Source organism: Astyanax mexicanus, chromosome 8 (genome assembly GCF_023375975.1).
Source record: "Astyanax mexicanus isolate ESR-SI-001 chromosome 8, AstMex3_surface, whole genome shotgun sequence".
In the NCBI taxonomy this organism is placed as follows: Eukaryota; Metazoa; Chordata; class Actinopteri; order Characiformes; family Acestrorhamphidae; genus Astyanax; species Astyanax mexicanus.
The window spans coordinates 32212590-32234119 of NC_064415.1; the positions used below are offsets into that span (position 1 = coordinate 32212590).

The 21530-nt window shown below is 38.5% G+C and overlaps 1 protein-coding gene and 1 long non-coding RNA gene across 2 annotated transcripts; both read left to right on the forward strand.

The window, feature by feature from the left end:
- Positions 1-63: 63 nt before the first annotated feature.
- On the forward strand, positions 64-1177 carry LOC125803845 (uncharacterized). The gene is made up of 3 exons (XR_007440188.1): positions 64-164; positions 581-609; positions 727-1177. It is a non-coding gene; the product is annotated as an uncharacterized LOC125803845 (long non-coding RNA).
- Positions 1178-12639: 11462 nt separating this feature from the next.
- On the forward strand, positions 12640-15324 carry LOC103031998 (polymeric immunoglobulin receptor-like). Its single transcript, XM_022662162.2, has 6 exons — positions 12640-12694; positions 12805-13143; positions 13298-13636; positions 13721-13825; positions 13938-13981; positions 14110-15324. Exons 1-6 carry the CDS (start codon positions 12646-12648, stop codon positions 14200-14202), a joined length of 969 nt encoding a protein of 322 aa, XP_022517883.2. The 5' UTR covers positions 12640-12645; the 3' UTR covers positions 14203-15324.
- Positions 15325-21530: the final 6206 nt, after the last annotated feature.

The following is a 21530-nucleotide window of genomic DNA, read 5'->3' on the forward strand; positions in this document are numbered from 1 at the left end:
GCATCACAATCACAAACAAGATTAAATGATTAAAATCTGTATTTTTAATCTTTTTATAGAAAACAGCATTTTGGTCCAAAGCATTCTTGTTCTGGCATCAGCTACCATCATATCCATGGTTTTAGTTTTGATTCTATGCAAAGTTCACAACAGTCAGCATGAAGGTAGGCTGTTTTACATAATACTGTTAATAAAGTGCATTGAAAGTTTTTTTTATTGCTAATCATTTTAAGCACTCCTGGTCTAATCCTTGTCCATTTATTTGATTATTATTAAAGTCAGTGACTTTAATAGACTACAGTATATTCAGAGATGGATTTGGAAACATTCTAAATGACTCGATTATTCAAAATTATTTTTTTTACATTAAAGCGAGTAGCGAGTGCTCTTTCCTTTTTTTAGTTAGAAATTCATCAAACTGTGTCATTTGAACAGAGGTGTCAAAGCGTTTGCATAAGATCATTATATGGATATGTATATTATTTTTGTTCATTGATTTGATAATGTTTAATAATGTAAACTTTTATTTATTATATTATATTTGAGATTTTATGAATTTTGTTTGGTTTTGATTTTTCAGGTTCTGTTACCGATCACACAGTAAACCAGGTGATTTTTTTACTTCAAAATTTTTCCACAAAAACCATTAACCCACAAAACATTTTAAACACATTGTTTTTATTTAAATTTTCAAATTTATTTTAATTTATTTAAATTTCTCTGCAGGCTGCAAGTGAGAAAGCTTTACAATATGCAGACGGTGGATTCACTGAAAAACCAACGCAGATGAAAAAAGACCCTGAAATTTACTCCCATGTCATTTATTACTAACAAAACTCACTAATAAATTAATAAAAAACTAAACAGAACTGATTAAAATTGTGTGTGATATCCAGTGGTAGGAAATGAAGAACATTATTGATCTGGGTCTGTAGTTGCAATGACCAATAATCAATTTATGCTTATATAGTAATCAAATGATACTAATAATGAGATTAGGACACTTTTTAAAATTTGTGAGATTTAAAGGAAATTATGTGCTATGATTACATTTTTTATCCATCACCTTTTTCCTATGTATCTGTGAACAGGCTGTTTAGCTTTTGTTTTTTGTTTAATTTTTCTATCTGCACTCTTTGTATTTAGTAATGCTAAAATGTTTTTCTTCCCATTTGTATATTTTACATAAAACATTGGCAAGTTGTTATTTACTTTAATTTACATGTAATTTGATTAGATGTCATTTGTAATTTCATTTATTTACCAATCTACCCAACAATTTGATGTGTTGTGGCGACCCATGTGTTGCTCTCTGATTATTCCTTAATTAAAAAATAGTAATAGCTCACATTTACTCTTAACCCAGTAAGCATATGTGCCTTAAAACATACAGTTTGCAAGTATTAATAAATAAATAAATAAAAGTCTCTGCTTTTCATTTGTATCTTTTAAATTAGCTATTGTATTATTGAAGGATAGTGTTTGTAACTTGTTTGTAAGTAAATATTGCTGATGTCAATAAAGAAAATTAAATTTAACTTTGATAAAAGCAAATCTATTTAGACTTTATTTAAGAATCTATTCTGTTGGGATATTCTCTACTTTTTTATTTCTTTATAAAGCTGTTCTAATTCATCTTTTATATTTTAGGTTATCTGAAATAAAAATACGCCATACCTGCAGACTGAGTTTTTTTTTTTTGTTAGATTTTTTATTGCTTGATCAAAACATGGATTTATTTTATAGAAGTCATCTCTATACAACAATAGTACATCAAATCAGTACACTTCAGTACACATTTCTCCTGCTTCCAATACCTCTGTGGTGGTGCTATAGGGGTCGTAGATTTAAATATAACATCTTCACAAAGAATTAATACAATTAAATAACCATTACCCTTAAGAAGAAGTTCTTTGGGAGAGAAACAGACTTGGCCCAGCAACCCAAAAGGCATTTTTTTTAACAAATAATGCAATTATTTTTAGAGACAAAGAAAAAAAAAAGGGTTAAAGCGCTACTAGAAGTAGTTGAATTGTGAATCTTTTCAACAGGTGCTCTTTTAAAGCCGGGAAAAATGTAAATATTAAAAAGAATATAAGTCAAAGGCACTCTGTTAGGAAAAATGATTAAAAGTCTTTAATGTCTTATGGTAAGTAGATCTAAAAAAGGCAGACGTGTTGCGGCCATCTTGGCCTTCTTCAGGGCATAAAACATGAAATGGAGGCAAAGCATAAAATGGCACCCTTAAGTATCAAGTGGGTGAAATCACTGTCACATGTCTATAGTCACATGATTACCGAAAAAAAGGAAAAATATAACAACAAAAAAAAAAAAACAATACAGAATCTTAAAAAAATTACTGTAACAAAAAGTTAATGGTTGGCTGGCTTGATTAGTATCATTAACAGTCCAGCAAGAGGAACGATTTAGCTTTTCCAACACTTCCAACACAGTCCTGCGTATTCACAGTGTCTCTCTAAAACAGAGATAAGAAAAGAACAAAGAAAAGAACAGCAGTATCTCTATAACTCAAACACAGCAGGCAACCAACACAGAATTTGTAAGCATGCAGCAGCCCACCTCGCAGCTGCACTCCACCAAAGCACTGCTCATGTGATCTTCAATCAATCATAATTTTGTGAAAATTTAATATAAAATCACTGAATAATTAAACACAATTAAATTAATTTAATATTTTCTCTCCCAACACACTGACTGTTTACTTGATGTCATATACATGACATAAAGCAAAGGATAGGGACTCTTGTCTATATACTGATTCTTTTAAAAATAGGGCAGTGTCCTGTTTGCAGCGTCCTGTGGGCAGTGTTCTGTGGGCAGCGTTCTCTGGGCAGTGTTCTGTGGGCAGCATTGTCTGGGAAGCTTCCTGTGGGCAGCATTGTCTGGGAAGCTTCCTGTGGGCATCATTCTCTGGGAAGCTTCCTGTGGGCAGCATTGTCTGGGAAGCTTCCTGTGGGCATCATTCTCTGGGAAGCTTCCTGTGGGCATCATTGTCTGGGAAGCTTCCTGTGGGCATCATTCTCTGGGAAGCTTCCTGTGGGCAGCATTGTCTGGGAAGCTTCCTGTGGGCAGCATTCTCTGGGAAGCTTCCTGTGGGCAGCATTCTCTGGGAAGCTTCCTGTGGGCAGCATTCTCTGGGCAGCATCCTGTGGGCAGCATTGTCTGGGAAGCTTCCTGTGGGAAGCTTCCTCTGGGCATCATTCTCTGGGAAGCTTCCTGTGGGCAGCATTGTCTGGGAAGCTTCCTGTGGGCATCATTCTCTGGGAAGCTTCCTGTGGGCAGCATTGTCTGGGAAGCTTCCTGTGGGCTGCATTCTCTGGGAAGCTTCCTGTGGGCAGCATTCTCTGGGAAGCTTCCTGTGGGCAGCATTCTCTGGGAAGTGTCCTGTGGGCAGCATTCTCTGGGCAGCATCCTATGGCCAGCATTCTCTGGGCAGTGTTCTATGGGAAGCATCCTGTAGGCATCATTATCTGGGAAGCTTCCTGTGGGCAGCATTCTCTGGGAAGCTTCCTGTGGGCAGCATTATCTGGGAAGCTTCCTGTGGGCAGCATTCTCTGGGAAGCTTCCTGTGGGCTGCATTCTCTGGGAAGCTTCCTGTGGGCAGCATTCTCTGGGAAGCTTCCTGTGGGCAGCATTCTCTGGGAAGCTTCCTGTGGGCAGCATTCTCTGGGAAGTGTCCTGTGGGCAGCATTCTCTGGGCAGCATCCTATGGCCAGCATTCTCTGGGCAGTGTTCTATGGGAAGCATCCTGTAGGCATCATTATCTGGGAAGCTTCCTGTGGGCAGCATTCTCTGGGAAGCTTCCTGTGGGCAGCATTATCTGGGAAGCTTCCTGTGGGCAGCATTGTCTGGGAAGCTTCCTGTGGGCTGCATTCTCTGGGAAGCTTCCTGTGGGCAGCATTCTCTGGGAAGCTTCCTGTGGGCAGCATTCTCTGGGAAGCTTCCTGTGGGCAGCATTCTCTGGGAAGTGTCCTGTGGGCAGCATTCTCTGGGAAGCTTCCTGTGGGCAGCATTGTCTGGGAAGCTTCCTGTGGGCAGCATTCTCTGGGCAGCATCCTATGGGCAGCATCCTGTGTGCAGCGTCCTGTGGGCAGCCTTCTCTGGGGGCAGTTAAAAAAAAAAAGATAATTATATATCATGGTTGTTACCAGAGTTGCAGAATTAAGGTCAAGACGCACATGTGGATAGGACATTAAACAAATAGCTCTCTGTACTGCTATCATGTGGCTTCTGTAACGTTCATGACACCTCAGCATCCTGTGTGCAGCATTCTCTGGGCGGTGTCCTCAACTGACAGAAGTGTAGGTTAAGATTAGGGTTAGGTGTAGGGTTAGAATTTAAAGTTTATTAATGGTTAGGGTTATGTGTAAGGTTAGATTTTAGGGTTGATTAATTGCTAGGGTTAGGTGTAAGGTTAGATTTTAGGGTTGATTAATTGTTAGGGTTAGGTGTAAGGTTAGATTTTAGGGTTGATTAATGGTTAAGGTTAGGTGTAGGGTTAAGGTTAGGGTTAGATTTTAGGGTTTAGGGTTAGGTATAGGGTAAGAGTTTAGGGTTGATTAATGCTGAAGGTTAGAGTTAGGTGTAGGGTTAGATTTTAGGGTTGATTAAGGTTAGTGTTAGGTGTGGGGTTAGATTTTAGGGTTTAGTAATGGTTAAGGTTAGAGTTAGGTGTAGGGTTAGATTTTAGGGTTGATTAATGGTTAAGGTTGGGGTTAGGTGTAGGGTTAGATTTTAGGGTTGATTAATTGTTAGGGTTAGAGTTTAGGGTTGATTAATGGTTAAGGTTAGGGTTAGGTGTAGGGTTAGATTTTAGGGATGATTCAGGGTTAAGTATAGGGTTAGATTTTAGGGTTGATTCATGGTTAGGATTAAGTGTAGGGTTAGATTTGGAGGTTTTTAATGGTCAAGGTTAGGGTTAGGTATAGGGTAAGAGTTTAGGGTTGATTAATGCTTAAGGTTAGAGTTAGGTGTAGGGTTAGATTTTAGGGTTGATTAAGGTTAGGGTTAGGTGTGGGGTTAGATTTTACGGTTGATTAATGGTTAAGGTTAGGGTTAGATTTTAGAGTTGATTAATGGTTAAGGTTAGGTGAAGGGTTAGAATTTAGGGTTGATTTATGATTAGGGTCAGATTTTAGAGTTGATTAATGGTTAAGGTTAGGTGTAGGGTTAGAATTTAGTGTTGATTAATGGTTAGGGTTAGGTGTGGGGTTAGATTTATAGTTGATTAAGGGTTAGGGTTAGGTGTAAGGTTCGATTTTAGGGTTAATTAATGGTTAAGGTTAGGGTTAGGTGCAGGGTTAGATTTTAGGGTTGATTAATGGTTAAGGTTAGGGTTAGGTGTAGGGTTAGATTTTAGGGTTGATTAATGGTAAGGGCTAGGTGTAGGATTAGATTTTAGGGTTGATTAATGGTTAGGGTTAGGTGTAGGATTAGATTTTAGAGTTGATTTAGGGTTAGGTGTAGGGTTGGATTTTAGAGTTGATTAAGGGTTAAGGTTAGGGTTAGATGTAGGGTTAGATTTTAGAGTTGATTTAGGGTTAGGTGTAGGGTTAGATTTTAGAGTTGATTAAGGGTTAATTGTTAGGGTTAGGTGTAGGGTTAGATTTTAGAGTTGATTAATGGTTAGGGTTAGGTGTAGGATTAGATTTTAGAGTTGATTAATGGTTAGGGTTAGGTGTAGGATTAGATTTTAGGGTTGATTAATGGTTAGGGTTAGGTGTAGGATTAGATTTTAGAGTTGATTAATGGTTAGGGTTAGGTGTAGGATTAGATTTTAGGGTTGATTAATGGTTAGGGTTAGGTGTAGGATTAGATTTTAGAGTTGATTAATGGTTAGGGTTAGGTGTAGGATTAGATTTTAGAGTTGATTAATGGTTAAGGTTAGGTGTAGGGTTCGATTTTAGAGTTGATTAATGGTTAGGGTTAGGTGTATGGTTAGATTTTAGGGTTGATTAATGGTTAGGGTTAGGTGTATGGTTAGATTTTAGAGTTGATTAATGGTTAGGGTTAGGTGTATGGTTAGATTTTAGGGATGATTAATGGTTAGGCTTAGGTGTAGGGTTAGATTTTAGAGTTGATTAAGGGTTAATTGTTAGGGTTAGGTGTAGGGTTAGATTTTAGAGTTGATTAAGGGTTAATTGTTAGGGTTAGGTGTAGGATTAGATTTTAGAGTTGATTAATGGTTAGGGTTAGGTGTAGGATTAGATTTTAGGGTTGATTAATGGTTAGGGTTAGGTGTAGGATTAGATTTTAGAGTTGATTAATGGTTAGGGTTAGGTGTAGGATTAGATTTTAGGGTTGATTAATGGTTAGGGTTAGGTGTAGGATTAGATTTTAGAGTTGATTAATGGTTAGGGTTAGGTGTAGGATTAGATTTTAGAGTTGATTAATGGTTAAGGTTAGGATTAGGTGTAGGGTTAGATTTTAGAGTTGATTTAGGGTTAGGTGTAGGGTTAGATTTTAGAGTTGATTAAGGGTTAAGGTTAGGGTTAGATGTAGGGTTAGATTTTAGAGTTGATTTAGGGTTAGGTGTAGGGTTAGATTTTAGAGTTGATTAAGGGTTAATTGTTAGGGTTAGGTGTAGGGTTAGATTTTAGAGTTGATTAATGGTTAGGGTTAGGTGTAGGATTAGATTTTAGAGTTGATTAATGGTTAGGGTTAGGATTAGATTTTAGGGTTGATTAATGGTTAGGGTTAGGTGTAGGATTAGATTTTAGAGTTGATTAATGGTTAGGGTTAGGTGTAGGATTAGATTTTAGGGTTGATTAATGGTTAGGGTTAGGTGTAGGATTAGATTTTAGAGTTGATTAATGGTTAGGGTTAGGTGTAGGATTAGATTTTAGAGTTGATTAATGGTTAAGGTTAGGTGTAGGGTTAGATATTAGGGTTGATTAATGGTTAGGGTTAGGTGTAGGGTTCGATTTTAGAGTTGATTAATGGTTAGGGTTAGGTGTATGGTTAGATTTTAGGGTTGATTCATGGTTAGGGTTAGGTGTATGGTTAGATTTTAGAGTTGATTAATGGTTAGGGTTAGGTGTATGGTTAGATTTTAGGGATGATTAATGGTTAGGCTTAGGTGTAGGGTTAGATTTTAGAGTTGATTAAGGGTTAATTGTTAGGGTTAGGTGTAGGGTTAGATTTTAGAGTTGATTAAGGGTTAATTGTTAGGGTTAGGTGTAGGATTAGATTTTAGAGTTGGTTAAGGTTAGATGTAGGGTTAGGTTCTATTTTGAATTAACATAGTGTTAAGTTGCAATTAATAGTAAATGTTAGTTGAGCATCAACAAAGCCGTAAAATGGACCATCCATGTAAAGTGTTACTGAGATATGCTTTAAATGTTAAGACACAGTTAAGCTGGAACAAACATAATGCAGCATGGTCACGCTGCTAAAACCACAACATCAAAAGATGATGCTTGTTTAGCACAGATGAAACAGTTTCACAGGAAACTAAAAAAAGAACCATCCCAACAGAGTAATGGAAACTTTTGCTTTATTAGATGTGTACAACTGTCCATTTGGCCTTTTCTGTGAACAGGAGTCTTTGATCTCTTTACCATGTTGCAAGCAGCAGGTTTCTCTACATTGTCAAGCTATTGTAATAATAACAGAGCAGATCCATTCCAGATTTTTTTTTTTACTGAAAAAAATATATCACAGGTAAACTGCTACATAACAGGAAGGTTCACCAGTTACAATATATGTCGGAATCACGTCACAGGTCTTCAGACCAGAGACAAAGACAAGTCATGTGTCTTGAGGCCAGAAACTAAGTCAAGTCATGAGTCTTTAGTCCAGAGACTAAGACAAGTTACAAGTCTTTAGCTAAGAGACTAATTTAAAAAAAATCCAAGGGACACATAAATAAAATTTACAATAACTACATATTCTCTGTCTAGACTGAAATATATGAACTTAAATCACATAACCAGCCCACAAATACAGCTGCAAACCACAAAAGTATACATTAGTCCCAACAATCAATGCTTAATTTGCCTACAAGCACAGACATTCAACAAAGATCACTGACGCCAGTGACGACAGTCCGCCAGAGCAGCCAAATTAGCAGCCACATTAAGTACACAAAAAACTCACCAGTCAGGCGGCCTATTATTGTGAATTAGTTTCACACTGAAGAAAAGCCTTTAAAAGGGCTATTTAATATGATGTGACACAATTTCTCTCTCATTTACAGTCGCAATTCCGTGATAGTTAGCTATACGCGCTGTTTTACGACTAATTAACGCGTACCCCTTCAGCACAGCGCTCAGAAGGGGTTAGGCAGCCATGGCCCCGCCCCCGGAGTGAAAATCATTAATCTGATTGGTTAGATTGTCCTGCGACTTTGCTAACAGACTCATTACTACACCCTTCTTAAAATCAGGAGAAGGGTCCACGAGCAGACACACAAGGGGGCAGAAGCCATTTTAAAAAGCTTTGATTGGTCAGTACCCTTGTCAGTCAGATAAGATTCCTGTAGCAACTGAAAACACAGACTAATGCTTTGAATTAGTTGCTGTTGTTTTTTTTTTTTTTAGTTAATTTATAAAATGATTGCTTACACTTACAATAACTATAAAATATATTTCCTGATTAAAATTATGGAATTATTTACATGCACTTATTGTCACCTCTTCTCTGAAGGGTTAGAAGGGCCTTGCTGCACACCACTGGTGTTTACCCCAGAGAATAAGTCAAATCATGAATCTTGAGGCCAAAGACTAAGTCAAGTCACAAGCCTTTAGCCCAGAGATTTTGAGACCAGAGACTAAGTCAAGTGATGAGTCTTGAGGCCAGAGAGTAAGACAAGTCACGAGTCTTGAGGCCTGAGAGTAAGATTCATTAGGACAGACATTATATCAAGTCACCTCAGAAAATAAGTCAAACCATGGGTCTTGAGGCCACAGACTAGGTTAAGTCACAAGTCTTTAGCCCAGAGACTAAGTCAAGCGATGATTTTTGAGGCCAGAGAATACAACAAGTTACAAGTTTTTATCCAAGAGACTCAGGCAAGTCATGCGTTTTTAGCCCAGAGACTAAGACAAGTCATCAGTCTATATGCCAGAGACTAAGGGCCCTCTTTTAGCAATCTATAGGCGAGACATCAATTGCTCATTAAGTGCACGTGGCGAGCCTGCGTTGCCAAAATAGCAATGAACGTCTGGTGGTTGACTGTTGTTAGGATTTTAATCAGTCAGTAGCGCACCTGTGTTTTCCGCCACCACAATAACAACATGCCAGAAACACCATCAAATCCACTGCTTTAGATACATTCTTTGGTGCCAGACAGTGAAATATCAAGATTAAAGAAGGAGTATACTACTAGAATAAATGTGGGCTTTGTATATTTATGATGTGACTGGCCATGAAGGCCTAGTTCAAAACATCTGTTCACCACTGACAATGTAATCCCTTTTAGACATATAATCAGTTCTACAAGAATTGAACAGAGGTTAAATAGGTGTGTATTCTTACAAACGTTTATGTACGTTTGTTTTAAACCTGCAGCAATTCACTGCTGTGATCTCTAGGCTGAAAAAACAACATCCTGTGAATTGTGACACATTTACATAAATGTGTTAAAGTGACAACATATCAAACAGCATGCACATAGTTGCACTGGAGCAAAACTGAGAACTATATAGACAGAACGTTTTCGTTATTTAGAAATGGCACGTTACTCAGATTCTGATACAGATTCTGTAACATAAGTACAAAGCAAGATTATGGATATTGTGTATCCTATTACTATACATTACTACAATGGGAATTATTTATATTCTAAACAATATAAATCTTCCTGCAATCACTCTTTTAATAGCAACATTTTAACATGCAGTCAAATCACAGTTTCAAGTCACTGAGATAAATTGCAGGCAGCTGTGGGAAAGTAAACATGTTTTGCATATTATTGAATCAGAATTCCTATAAGGTAATTGGAGAGCTCTGTCTGAGTTTTTGGAGTCAATAGCAAGTACTTTGCCTATTTAAATTACAGAACGTTTAAATATTTGCAAGTTTGTGTCATCATAAAATTCTGAAGCATCACATGGGCTTCTCTGCTTCTGGTGTGAAATGGTCTTTGAAGCACAATGGGCCAAACGCATCATAAATATGATGTAATATGACACATGACACACACAGACAGTTAAAAAAAAGCTACACTGATTAATATCAATGTAGCAAAAAATTAACTATACAACAAATCATTTCCTGGAAATTCGCTGGTTCTTGTTTGTTGACAGTGTATCTTTCACTCATGTGCTGCAAAAGTCCTACCTACACAAAACCCTCATTGGTCAACTAAGCATGAGCAGAGGCCAATCAGGATGCTCTATGTGTCACTCTCTCACTGTGTGTGGGTGTGTGTGTGTGTGTGTTCCTTCCTCGCCCTTTTTTTTCTTGTGTGCTCTTTCTATCACAATTTGGTCTAAAAGATGATTTAAGGGACATTGTTTATAAACTTTGTGCATCAGGGAACTTTCCTGAACTTCCTTTATAAGTGGACCTCTGGTATTAGCTGCGTTTGAGGATTTCTGTAATGTGGGTCATAATGCTCATTTATGTTTATGACAATTACAAGTAGTATTATAATCTTCAGAAGGCCTGCCCACGCTCTATAGTTGTGGAAGTGTATGACACAGTGTTGTGGCTTTATGTATTATATGCATTGTGTAAGTTATATTGGAAAATATATTATTATATAATATATTATTATTTGTAAACCAGAAAAAAAAATTGTCTATTTATGTGGACATTATGGCTTTTAACTTGCTAACCTGCTAGTTATATGCACAAGTATTTATTATGGGAACTGTTATTCATATCCCCAATCACACACACATACAAACACACACACACACACACACACACACAATTAATTAGTGGTGTCAATCACTTGAAAAACATGATTCACCACAACAATATTCTGTGATTATGCATGAATTAAAATCATGATTTTTTTTTTTAGGCAGACTTTTTACTGTGTTATTATATCTCAGTCTAGTTTTAATGCTTTTTAAATTAGGATAGTGTAATGTGCTGAGATATTCTACCTTCAACAACCTAAAAATGTGCCATTAGCTGTGAGTGTATGTGGGAGAGAGAGAAAGAGAGAGAGAGAGCTTCTGAGCACAGTGACAGTGTGTGGGCAGTTTGGAGGAAAATAAAGCGTGGATGAAAGTGGAAGATAGCAATGTAGTTAGCTTTCTGGATTAACGTCATTGCTAACTGGCCACTCGATAAACAGCGTGACAGCGCAAGCAGCCACTTACACACTCACACAGACGAACTCATTATTCCCATCTTTAATAAGATCTCTGAATAAAGTGCAAAGCTAGGCTGGATGAGGCTAGGTGGGGAGGGTGTTTGGTTAAAAAATGATCAGTGGCAAAAAACAACTTCAATGTCAACTTGGCTTTAATATTCCTTTAACAAATGTTCCCAAACCATCCAGTCCCACTCACAAAGTGTTTATCATTAAAATAGGATAATGAGGGTTCAAATTCCATAAAAAAATACAATGAAATAAAATTTAATGTCAAGACATTACCACATCTAATTAAACAATTAACGCAGTAAATTTCTGCCGTATTGCTGTCTTGGTAATGGAACACGCAGGTGCGCCACAGGCTGATTAAAACCCTGACAACAGTCAACCGCCAGATGTTCAGTGCTATCTTGGCAACGCAGGCCCGCTGTGTTCACTCAACGCGTGTACACCGCCGCTCATTACACACACAAGAACCTGCAGTGCACAAACCCAAGAAGTTATATATTAAAAATAAACAGAATACAAAATAAAATAACACTGCTGTTTCCATATATAAGCTGTCTGTGCTCCTTTACAGCATGAATGAGAAGGTCAGTTTCCTCCACTAAGAAGCGCAGAAGCACTGCGCCATTAAAATAGCAATCTGCCAAAGTCAGAGTGGTTCTGGTTCTTTAAGGGAATAGCAAGAGACACACTGATTGGTTTATTTTATGCTACACCAAACACAGCCATGAATAATTCAGAGATACAGATTGCTAAAACAGGGCCCTTATTGTCATGCCATCCAGTACAATTAAATAAATGAATAAAGATTGATATTTGACAATAGTTGTGTTTTGGGTTATTAAGAGGTTAATGGTATGTTGTGTTGGTGCAGGGCCAACTGTGAAAACGGTCAAATAGAGACAGTTGGAAATAAACTCCTCTCATCACTGCTTTAATTTTTCCACTCTTACACCCACACTACCAGTACTGACTAATACTGACTAAATATTACAATCTCAATCTAAAGTAAAGTACTCTTGCAAAAAAAAAGAACAGTGGTGTAAATGGGGATCTATACATTTATTATACATTTTGAGTTTATGTTCAAGATAATACATACGTGCAATTCTACAATTATAAAACCTATATAACTAACAGAGGTCAGGGCAGTGTGGGTTTGTTTGGACATATGTATATATATGAGTCATGGTTTTGCATTTCCTTACAACCCCTGGAACCAATGAAATCACTACACACCTTCAAAGTGTCCAATCAGGTATAACACAGGGCTGGCCTTTCAACTGATTGAACAGCTCAATAGACCATATCCTCTCACTAGACACCTCAGCGTCTAGACAGGAACAATGATCACATGGAACAAGGTCGTTGCTGCTCTTTGCTTGTTTACAGCACGTGAGTGATGTTTTTTTTTTATTTAATTTATTAATGTGGAAAATTGATGGTATAGACTTTATGCTGTTAATATTGTTAACATAAAATCTTACACACTTTTTTTTTTCCAGTGAAAACTGAAAGTTCTGGCCTTCAGGTTCAAACTGTGAAGATTGGAAATAAAGTTACGATAAAATGCGATCAAACTTTGCACAAAGAGAATACAAGTCATTTTTTAGTTTGGTATAAGCAGAGTTTAGGACAGGGACCAAAACTTGTTGTGAGGTCATTTACGGACAATAGGAAACCCAGATTTGCCTTGGATTTTGATGCTGGTCGTTTTACTGTGGATGGTACATTTGATCTCAGTATTAGTGAAACCAAACAAGAGGATGAAGGAACTTATTTCTGTGGGTCAGTGATATCCAATATTGTGGAATTTGGATCTGGAACTCTCTTGTTTTTGCAAGGTATACAGTGTTCTCTTATGTTTCTGTATTTTAATTTATGTTTAATTTCTACTCAGGACATTTATATCTGTTTTTACACCAATCAAGGTTTTCTATCATATAATTTTATATTATATTATTTATAAATACCACATTTTTTTTATGTTTATTAAAGCTGACAAGTTGAACGACAATCCCCCGACCGAAACAGTGATCAAGAGTGGCGACTCTGCTACACTCCAGTGTTCAGTTCAACCTTTGAGCTGTTCAGAAGATCACAGTGTGTACTGGTTCAGACACGGATCAGGAGAATCTGATCCAGGAATCATCTTCACTCATGGAAACAGGAGTGATCAGTGTAAGAAAAGCTCTGAGACTGTTTCTCCTACACAGAGCTGTATCTACAAACTCCCCAAGAACAACCTCAGCCTCTCTGATGCTGGAACTTACTACTGTGCTGTAGCTGCATGTGGAGAGATACTGTTTGGGAATGGAACTGAAGTGAGAGTAGCAGGTGAGTTTTACAGTATTATCTATTTACTTGAGATAAATCTGGACTGATATTAACCTATGGTGTATGGTGTTTTGATCATTTCAGACAATAACAGATGGATTCAGATCACCTTGGTAATATCAAATGTGATATCTGTTGTTGTGATCATAGCTCTGGTTGGAGTTCTACTAAGACTAAGAAGACAAAATGGTTAGTTTAACATCTTTGTTTATCTGATGTTAATGAAATGTTACATTTGTAAATGTATGTACATGTATGTTATTATTAATTATATGTAAACCTGTGTTTGTTATTTGTTAAGTCTGTAACGATGCTTCCAAAGACCAACCAATTCACATTAATCAGGTAATCCCATCTTCCAGAGTATATAAATCAATACTAACATTTGCTTTTCTTTACCCTCTTTGTAAAAACTGCCATTCATGGTCTTTAATGGTTTGTAATGATTCGTAATGCGTCTTATTCTATGTCAGGCTGAAGATACAGCTGACGTGAACTATGCTGCTCTGAATTTCGCTAAGAAACCTCCTCCATCCAGAACACCCAGAAGAGTCCAGGAGAGTTAGATTAATGAAGATTGATGAAGATTGGATACAAACATGGACGTTTTAAGGCAATTGAGGGCCTCAAGCAAACTGGACCATTCACCTCTAACCCCCATAAATTACATAATTTGTACAAGACACATAGGCCTAATTGATCCAGTGTAAATTGTCACTTAATTGTCATTTCTGGCTTCCTGATGGATAACTCCGCTTCATGATCGCTTCAGTTTCATATTTTGCCGGTTGCAGGAATCACGAACCTGGCTGGATGGCTGGCTAATGTCAGGACTGGCTAATTTTAAGGGACGCTAATGCAAGTTGTTGTTACATTTAATTCATAAACAGTTGTTGTCTGGGGGCCTCAGGCCTGCTCAGGGCTCTGGGCAATTGATTGGTTTGCTTGCCTTGTTGCAAAGGGTCTAAATATAGACCCCAATCGTCACTAGAAAATGATTGGCCTCATATTCTCAATAATAATAATAATAAAAAAAAAATGAAACATGTACAGGGGTTGGACAATGAAACTGAAACACCTGTCGTTTTATTGTGGGAGGTTTCATGGCTAAATTGGAGCAGCCTGGTGCCCAATCTTCATTAACTGCACATTGCAGCAGAGTGTGAAGGTTCAATTAGCAGGGTAAGAGCTTTAACAGTTTTGATCAAAATATTGCAATGCATACAACATTGTGGGTGACATACCAGAGTTCAAAAGAGGACAAATTGTTGGTGCACGTCTTGCTGGCGCATCTGTGAGCAAGACAGCAAGTCTTTGTGATGTATCAAGAGCCACGGTATCCAGGGTAATGTCAGCATACCACCAAGGAGGACCAACCACATCCAACAGGATTAACTGTGGATACCCATTGTAGCGAGAGTTGTGACCAAGTCATGTGACCAAATCTAACTGGTTAATTTTAATGACCAAGGTGCAGAGTTACATAATTCATTGTGTGCTCAAATTAAGCTATTTTTTTTCCTGTAAGCATATAGTATGGCTTTATCCATTTTTTTGTATCCATATACGTATATCATTGTTTTTGTCGGAATTTTGTTTTCCACCGTTTTGTGAAAGTATAAATAAAAAAACTTGAATCATTGTGACTCATTTGAAAATGAGGTTTTATCCTTCATAAAGCTACATATGCAGTGTGTCCAATTATTATTATTATTATTATTATTATTATTTATTTTTTTATTATTAAGGTTTTGCATACCTAAATTTTCATTAGATGTAGTACCTGACTCTCTGTTTAAAGTATCATTCCTGAGATTTTGGAATGAGTGTCATCTATAAAGTCTTTTGGATTAGGATGCCTACATTCAGTATTAGTCAAAAGTTTGGACATACCTTCTCATTTAATGTTTATATTATTTTTTTTTCCTACATTGTAAATGAAGACTGAAGTCATCCAGACTATAAAGGAATTCTGTAGTACAAAAGGGTTAAATAAACCAAAATACTCTGTAAAGCATTTAGGTGGATCTTATATGGGGTGCGGTTTCTAAAGCTCGTAACTCTAAGGAACTTTTCCTGTGCAATAGACGTAACTCTTGCACTTCCTTTCCTGGGGCAGTCAGACTTTCATTTCTTAAAGTTATTGTTTTCTTTTCTTAGTTGAGCAGTTCTTGCCATAGTATGGATTAGAACATTACGCAAACAGAGCTATTTACTGTATATCAACTCTACCTCTTCATAACTGATGTTCTCAAACACATTAAGAGACAAAAAAATTGAAGTTGACTGAAAGCCATTCCAGGTGACTACATCAAAATGGCAAAATGTGCAAAGCTGTCATCTAAGCAAGAGGTGCTACTTTGAATTATCTAAAAACAAAAAAGATTTGGTTTGTTTAAGCTTTTTTTGTTAAATAAATAATTCCATATGTTTTTCTTTGAAGTTTGGATGATTTTAGTATTAATCTAAAATGCAGAAAAAAAAACGAAAAAAAAAAAACAAACAAACAAAAAAAAAACACTGAATTTGAGGTGTGTCCAAAACTGAAACTCACAGTTGACCCTGAAAAGTGGTAAAAATTTCACACTTCTTCTTACACAGAACTTCAGTTCTACCACACGAACACACTGTGATCACACATACAGACATCCTCACCTGTAAACATCTGCACACATGCATACATTTTAAAAGTGCTAAATGCAGTGGCCTGAAGCAGATAGCAAAGCAGTATTAGTTATATAAGACATAAGAAACAAACAAACAAACAAAAATGCTTGATCATAAATATTTCCACCACACTGGCTTCTGTAACGTCACGTGCATTTTGAAAGAATGACTCTTCCGTTCTCTCACTCAAAGTCTTTTCCATGATGTCATGTAGAAACAGGATCATCTGCATCATCACTGCCAGATCCTGCAACAGCTTCTTTCCACAGGGCAACAGACTCCTGAACATAACATCTAAAACTGATCTCTTTACACTAACCTATACCTTAACTGACACAACCCAGCTCTATCTCTAAATTGATCATGGCGTTCAAACTCCCTACGCTGATTCTGATTGCCACACCTGGTCCTGTTTGTATATATACCCCCCTGTTTCTGTTCCACGTTGCCTGGTATCAAAGCTAGTTCCTAGCTATTCTACCTAGCGTATCTTTTGTTTATTGCTCTTTTGCTCTTACTGACCCGTTTTTGTATTTTAGACTACTCTTATGCCTTGCCCTTGTAGTTATTGTTTATTCGTTGAGACTCTTGTTTTTGTATTAGGCTACTTTTTTGGCGTAGCCCTTCTCTAGTTTGTATCTCCCGTGTATGACCCTTTTTTGCCTTCTCTCTCCCTGGAATGTTGTTATCTAGCACTGCCATTTTGTTTACTGACCCTGCCTGTCTCTGAGTGTCTCTGTAAGTTTGATCACTTTATTAATAAATCTGTGTGTTTGGAATCTGCGTGTGTCTGGCCAGCATGGCAGTTACTGTTACTCCATTTTTTTTAAGAAAACAGTATTGAGAAATGTTGGATGGGTTTCAGTGTTAATTTCATTGACGAATACATTTCGTCAAAGTCTTCGTCAACGAAGCTTTTTTTAAGACAAAAACAAGAGGAGAACTAAATAAAAAACAGCATGAAAAAAAATTAAAATGAGCTGAAATTAACTGACATTTTCATCAACAAATAAAAAAGAGACGAAAATGTTTGGCAGGGACGACATCCAATCAGAACTGATTTAGTTCTGTGAAAGGTAGGGACCAGTTAGGAAGAGATCCAATCACTACTACTTTAGCGGAGGTTGATAGGCGGGTTAAGCGGGGTACTCATCCAATCAGTACCCGCCTCTCCTGCAGCAGAGCACCGCGGTTAGTTACAAAACCTGGGAATTAAACTGTCGTTACTTACGGAGCTCGACGGTGTTCAGCAGGGAGAGAGAGAGGGGAGGCGATATATTTCTCCTTTGACGTCAAAGTGTAAACAGCGTGGAGCGACTCCGGTAAAAACACCACTAATCTTTCAGCTTCTGCAGAGCAGAGTCACACAGATCTCCATGCAGAGATCAGCGTTTTAATGCTGATGTTATTTCATGAGCTGATAGTGTGTTTAACTCGGCAGTGCACTAAAACACAGAACTGATACAGGACTCACTCATTAAGATCAGATCATCTGTTTAGTCTCACAGTGGGAAAGATAGAGCTAGTGTTAAAGCAGGAACAGGTCAGAAAAGGAACTCAATAATATAACCAAAATAAAACAATAAAATACGTGAATCTATGAACCCAAAAGTCTGTGTAAAGTTCCTTACAGCACTTTCTCATAAGTTTCTCACTTTAACTCATGAAGTCTCTCAGTACATCCTGAGAGCATCTCTACAGGACAGTGTGTGAAGGTGTGTTTTTGATCTCATTTATAGACTGTAGTTCCAGTAGGTGTGCTGGGTTACTGCTGGAGATAAAACTAGATCCTTTAAAAGCTGTTTTTATGTCCACAGCTCTGTTCAAACTATAATTTTACTCTTCATAAGTTTTATGACCTGATTTCTAAAATAAAATTTTAAATGTAAAATATTTACAGTCACATACCTACAATAATAATAATATACATCATATATAGATACAAATATATATTTAGTTAATAATTTAAGGGAACTGATGAAAAAGCATTTACATTTACACCCTTTACATTTTAGTCGACTAAATTGACTGTAATTTTAGTCGACTATATTCTTATGGTGCTAATGCTAACGGTGCTAATGCTAACGCTCTGCAAGAACTGTACACTGTTATCTCCAAACTCCAGAACTCACACCCCGACGGACTGTTTATTGTTGCTGGTGCTTTCAATCACAGTAATCTGAAGGCTCTGCTGCCCAGCTTTCACCAACATGTGCATTTTCCAACCCGTGGAGCTAACCTGCTCGATTGTGTGTATACTAACATTCACGGTGCGTACAGAGCAGAGCCCCGCCCCCACTACGGCTACTCTGATCATATCTCTGTCATGCTCATCCCAGCATACAGACAGCTCATCAGACGTGCCAAATCAGAGAAGAAGCAAGTTACAACCTGGCCTCCAGGAGCCATCTCTGCTCTTCAGGACTGTTTTGAGCACACTGACTGGGACATGTTCAGAGAAGCTGCTACTTCTGATGACTCCATCAACCTGGAGGAGTACACAGACTCAGTGACTGGCTACATCAGCAAGTGCATTGAGGATGTTACTGTCTCCAAAACCATCACAACCCGCCCCAACCAGAAGCCGTGGATAACTGCAGAGGTGCGCGTGCTGCTGAGATCCCGAGACAAGGCCTACAAGTCAGGGGACAAGGCTGGCCTCCAAACTGCTAGAGCCAAGCTCTCCCTGGGGATCAGAGAGGCAAAGCGCACCTACGCAAAGAAAATCTACGGCCACTTCCAGGACACTACTGACACTCGGCGCATGTGGCAGGGCATCCAGACCATCACCAACTACAAGTCAGCTCCACCTGCTTGTAACAGTGATGCCTCCCTTCCAGATGCACTGAACTCCTTCTACGCAAGGTTCGAAGCACAGAACTACACGACAGCAAGGAAGACAACACCTCCTCCAAACGATCAGGTACTGTGCCTGTCCTCAGTTGATGTGCGGAAAACTCTACTCAGAGTCAACCCACGGAAAGCCCCAGGACCAGACAGCATACATGGCAGAGTGCTCAGAGGATGTGCAGAACAATCCCTCAGCATCTGATCGGAAAACTGAGCTTGCTGGGCCTGAACTCCTCCCTCTGCAACTGGGTTTTAGACTTCCTGACTGAGAGACCACAATCAGTCAGGATTGGAAACAACACCTCCAGCACCACCATACTGAGCACCGGCGCCCCCCAGGGCTGTGTGCTCAGCCCACTGCTGTTCACTCTGCTGACTCATGACTGTACTGCAAAGTACAGCTCAAACCACATCATCAAGTTCCCTGATGACACAACTGTAGTTGGCCTCATCAGCAAGAATGATGAGTCAGCATACAGAGAGGAGGTGCAGTGGCTGACGGACTGGTGCAGAACCAACAACCTATCTCTAAACGTGGATAAAACCAAGGAGATGGTGGTTGACTTCAGGAGAGCTCCAGGTGTCCACCACCTGCTGAACATCGGCTCTGCTGTGGAAATTGTGGAAAAAGTTCCTCGGTGTTCACATTGCAGAGAACCTCACCTGGTCCCTCAACACCAGCTCCATAACCGAGAAAGCCCAGCAGCGCCTCTACTTCCTACGGAGACTGAGGAAAGCACATCTCCCACCTCCCATCCTCACCATGTTCTACAGAGGGACTGTAGAAAGCATCCTGAGCACCTGCATTACCGTCTGGTTTGGGAACTGCAACACCTCAGACCGCCTACAGCGGATAGTGCGGACAGCTGAGAAGATCATCGGAGTCTCTCTTCCCTCCATCACCGAGATCTACACCACACGCTGCATCCGCAAAGCTACCAGCATTGTGAATGACCCCACCCATCCCTCACACGGACTCTTCGCTCTGATGCCGTCCGGCAGAAGATACAGGAGCATCCGAGCCTCCACTACTAGACTCTGCAACAGCTTCATCCACCAGGCAGTCAGACTTCTCAACGCACAGAGACAGAACTGAACACCCACCCCACCCACCCAACACATTCACAAAAAAACTAAACTGTACACCCCCCCACCCCCTTTACACACACAAAGAACTGAACTTCACCCACACACACACCCCCAGTCAGCACACAGAGGCTGACATGACTTTATTCCCTTCAGCAATATTTGCTGCACTCTTAAAAACTATAAACTCTACCTCAGTAACTGCTGTGATTATATATGTTCTATATGTTACAGTATGTCACACATCTCTGCACCTTATCCTCACTGTACACTTTATTATACCGTATCGGTACTGTCTTTAAATTGTCTCGTCCTTTGTATTTATTGTTATTTAGTGTTATAATTTTATAATTTTATGTTGCACTGTCGTAACTCCTGCACTTTATGTTGTCTATTGCTTGTTGTTCCATGTTGCACCATGGTTCCGGAGGAACGTAATTTCATTACACTGTGTACCTCTACTCAGATGTAATGACAATAAAAGACTCTTGACTCTTGACTTGACTCTTGACAACTGACACATTTTGGTAATCTTTACTCAACATATTGGGTGAAAGCTACCCAAACAAACTGTTGCAAATTGTTGCCTCACATTTATTGAGTAGATTCTATAGGTTGTATTTTTTCCCCATGCATCTGAGTCTGGAACTTCCTCACATTCACCTGGTGTCAGTTAAACTGAGGGGGAGAGGTGCTGATGTTTGTGCTGTGGTTTTAATGAGGTGTGAATTGGTGCTGTTAGAGCAGCGTTGGTGCTGCAAACCTGCAGCAGTAATCCAGATGATGCCCCTCAGTGCCTTGCTTTCTTATAGTTATTGATGTTTTAAAGGCTTTTCCAGGCATCTGATGGAAAAATGGCTAATATCATACCTTTTAGCTTGAATTTCTCACCGCAAATGTTAAATACTAATTACTCACTTTGTTCTAAGCTTATTGTCAGCTGGTCAGGAGTAAAAACTTAAAGCAAAATAAGATGCACAAAATAAATCTCTGTTGAACTAACTGTCTCCGCTTGAAACTTAGTGTGCCTTATTCTGTTTCCTGTGTGAAGTGTGAAACACACTTCAGCAAACCTTACAGTTGCAAGACAAAGTGTGTGAACCCTTTGGGATTACTTGGATTTCATCATATATTGGTCATTAAATGTGTTCTAATCCTTGACTATGTCACAACAATAGACAAATACAGTCTACATATGTTTGCATGGTTTTATTGAACACAACATGTTAACATTTACAGTGCAGGGTAGAAAAAGTATGTGAACATTTGTTTTTAATAACTGGTTGACCCT

Coding starts and splice junctions, on each gene's coding strand:
- LOC103031998 (XM_022662162.2), top strand. CDS start 12,646: ATGATCACATGGAACAAGGTCGTTGCTGCTCTTTGCTTGTTTACAGCA. Junction 12,695..12,804: donor TCTTTGCTTGTTTACAGCAC/GTGAGTGATGTT, acceptor TTTTTTTTCCAG/TGAAAACTGAAAGTTCTGGC. Junction 13,826..13,937: donor AAGACTAAGAAGACAAAATG/GTTAGTTTAACA, acceptor TTATTTGTTAAG/TCTGTAACGATGCTTCCAAA.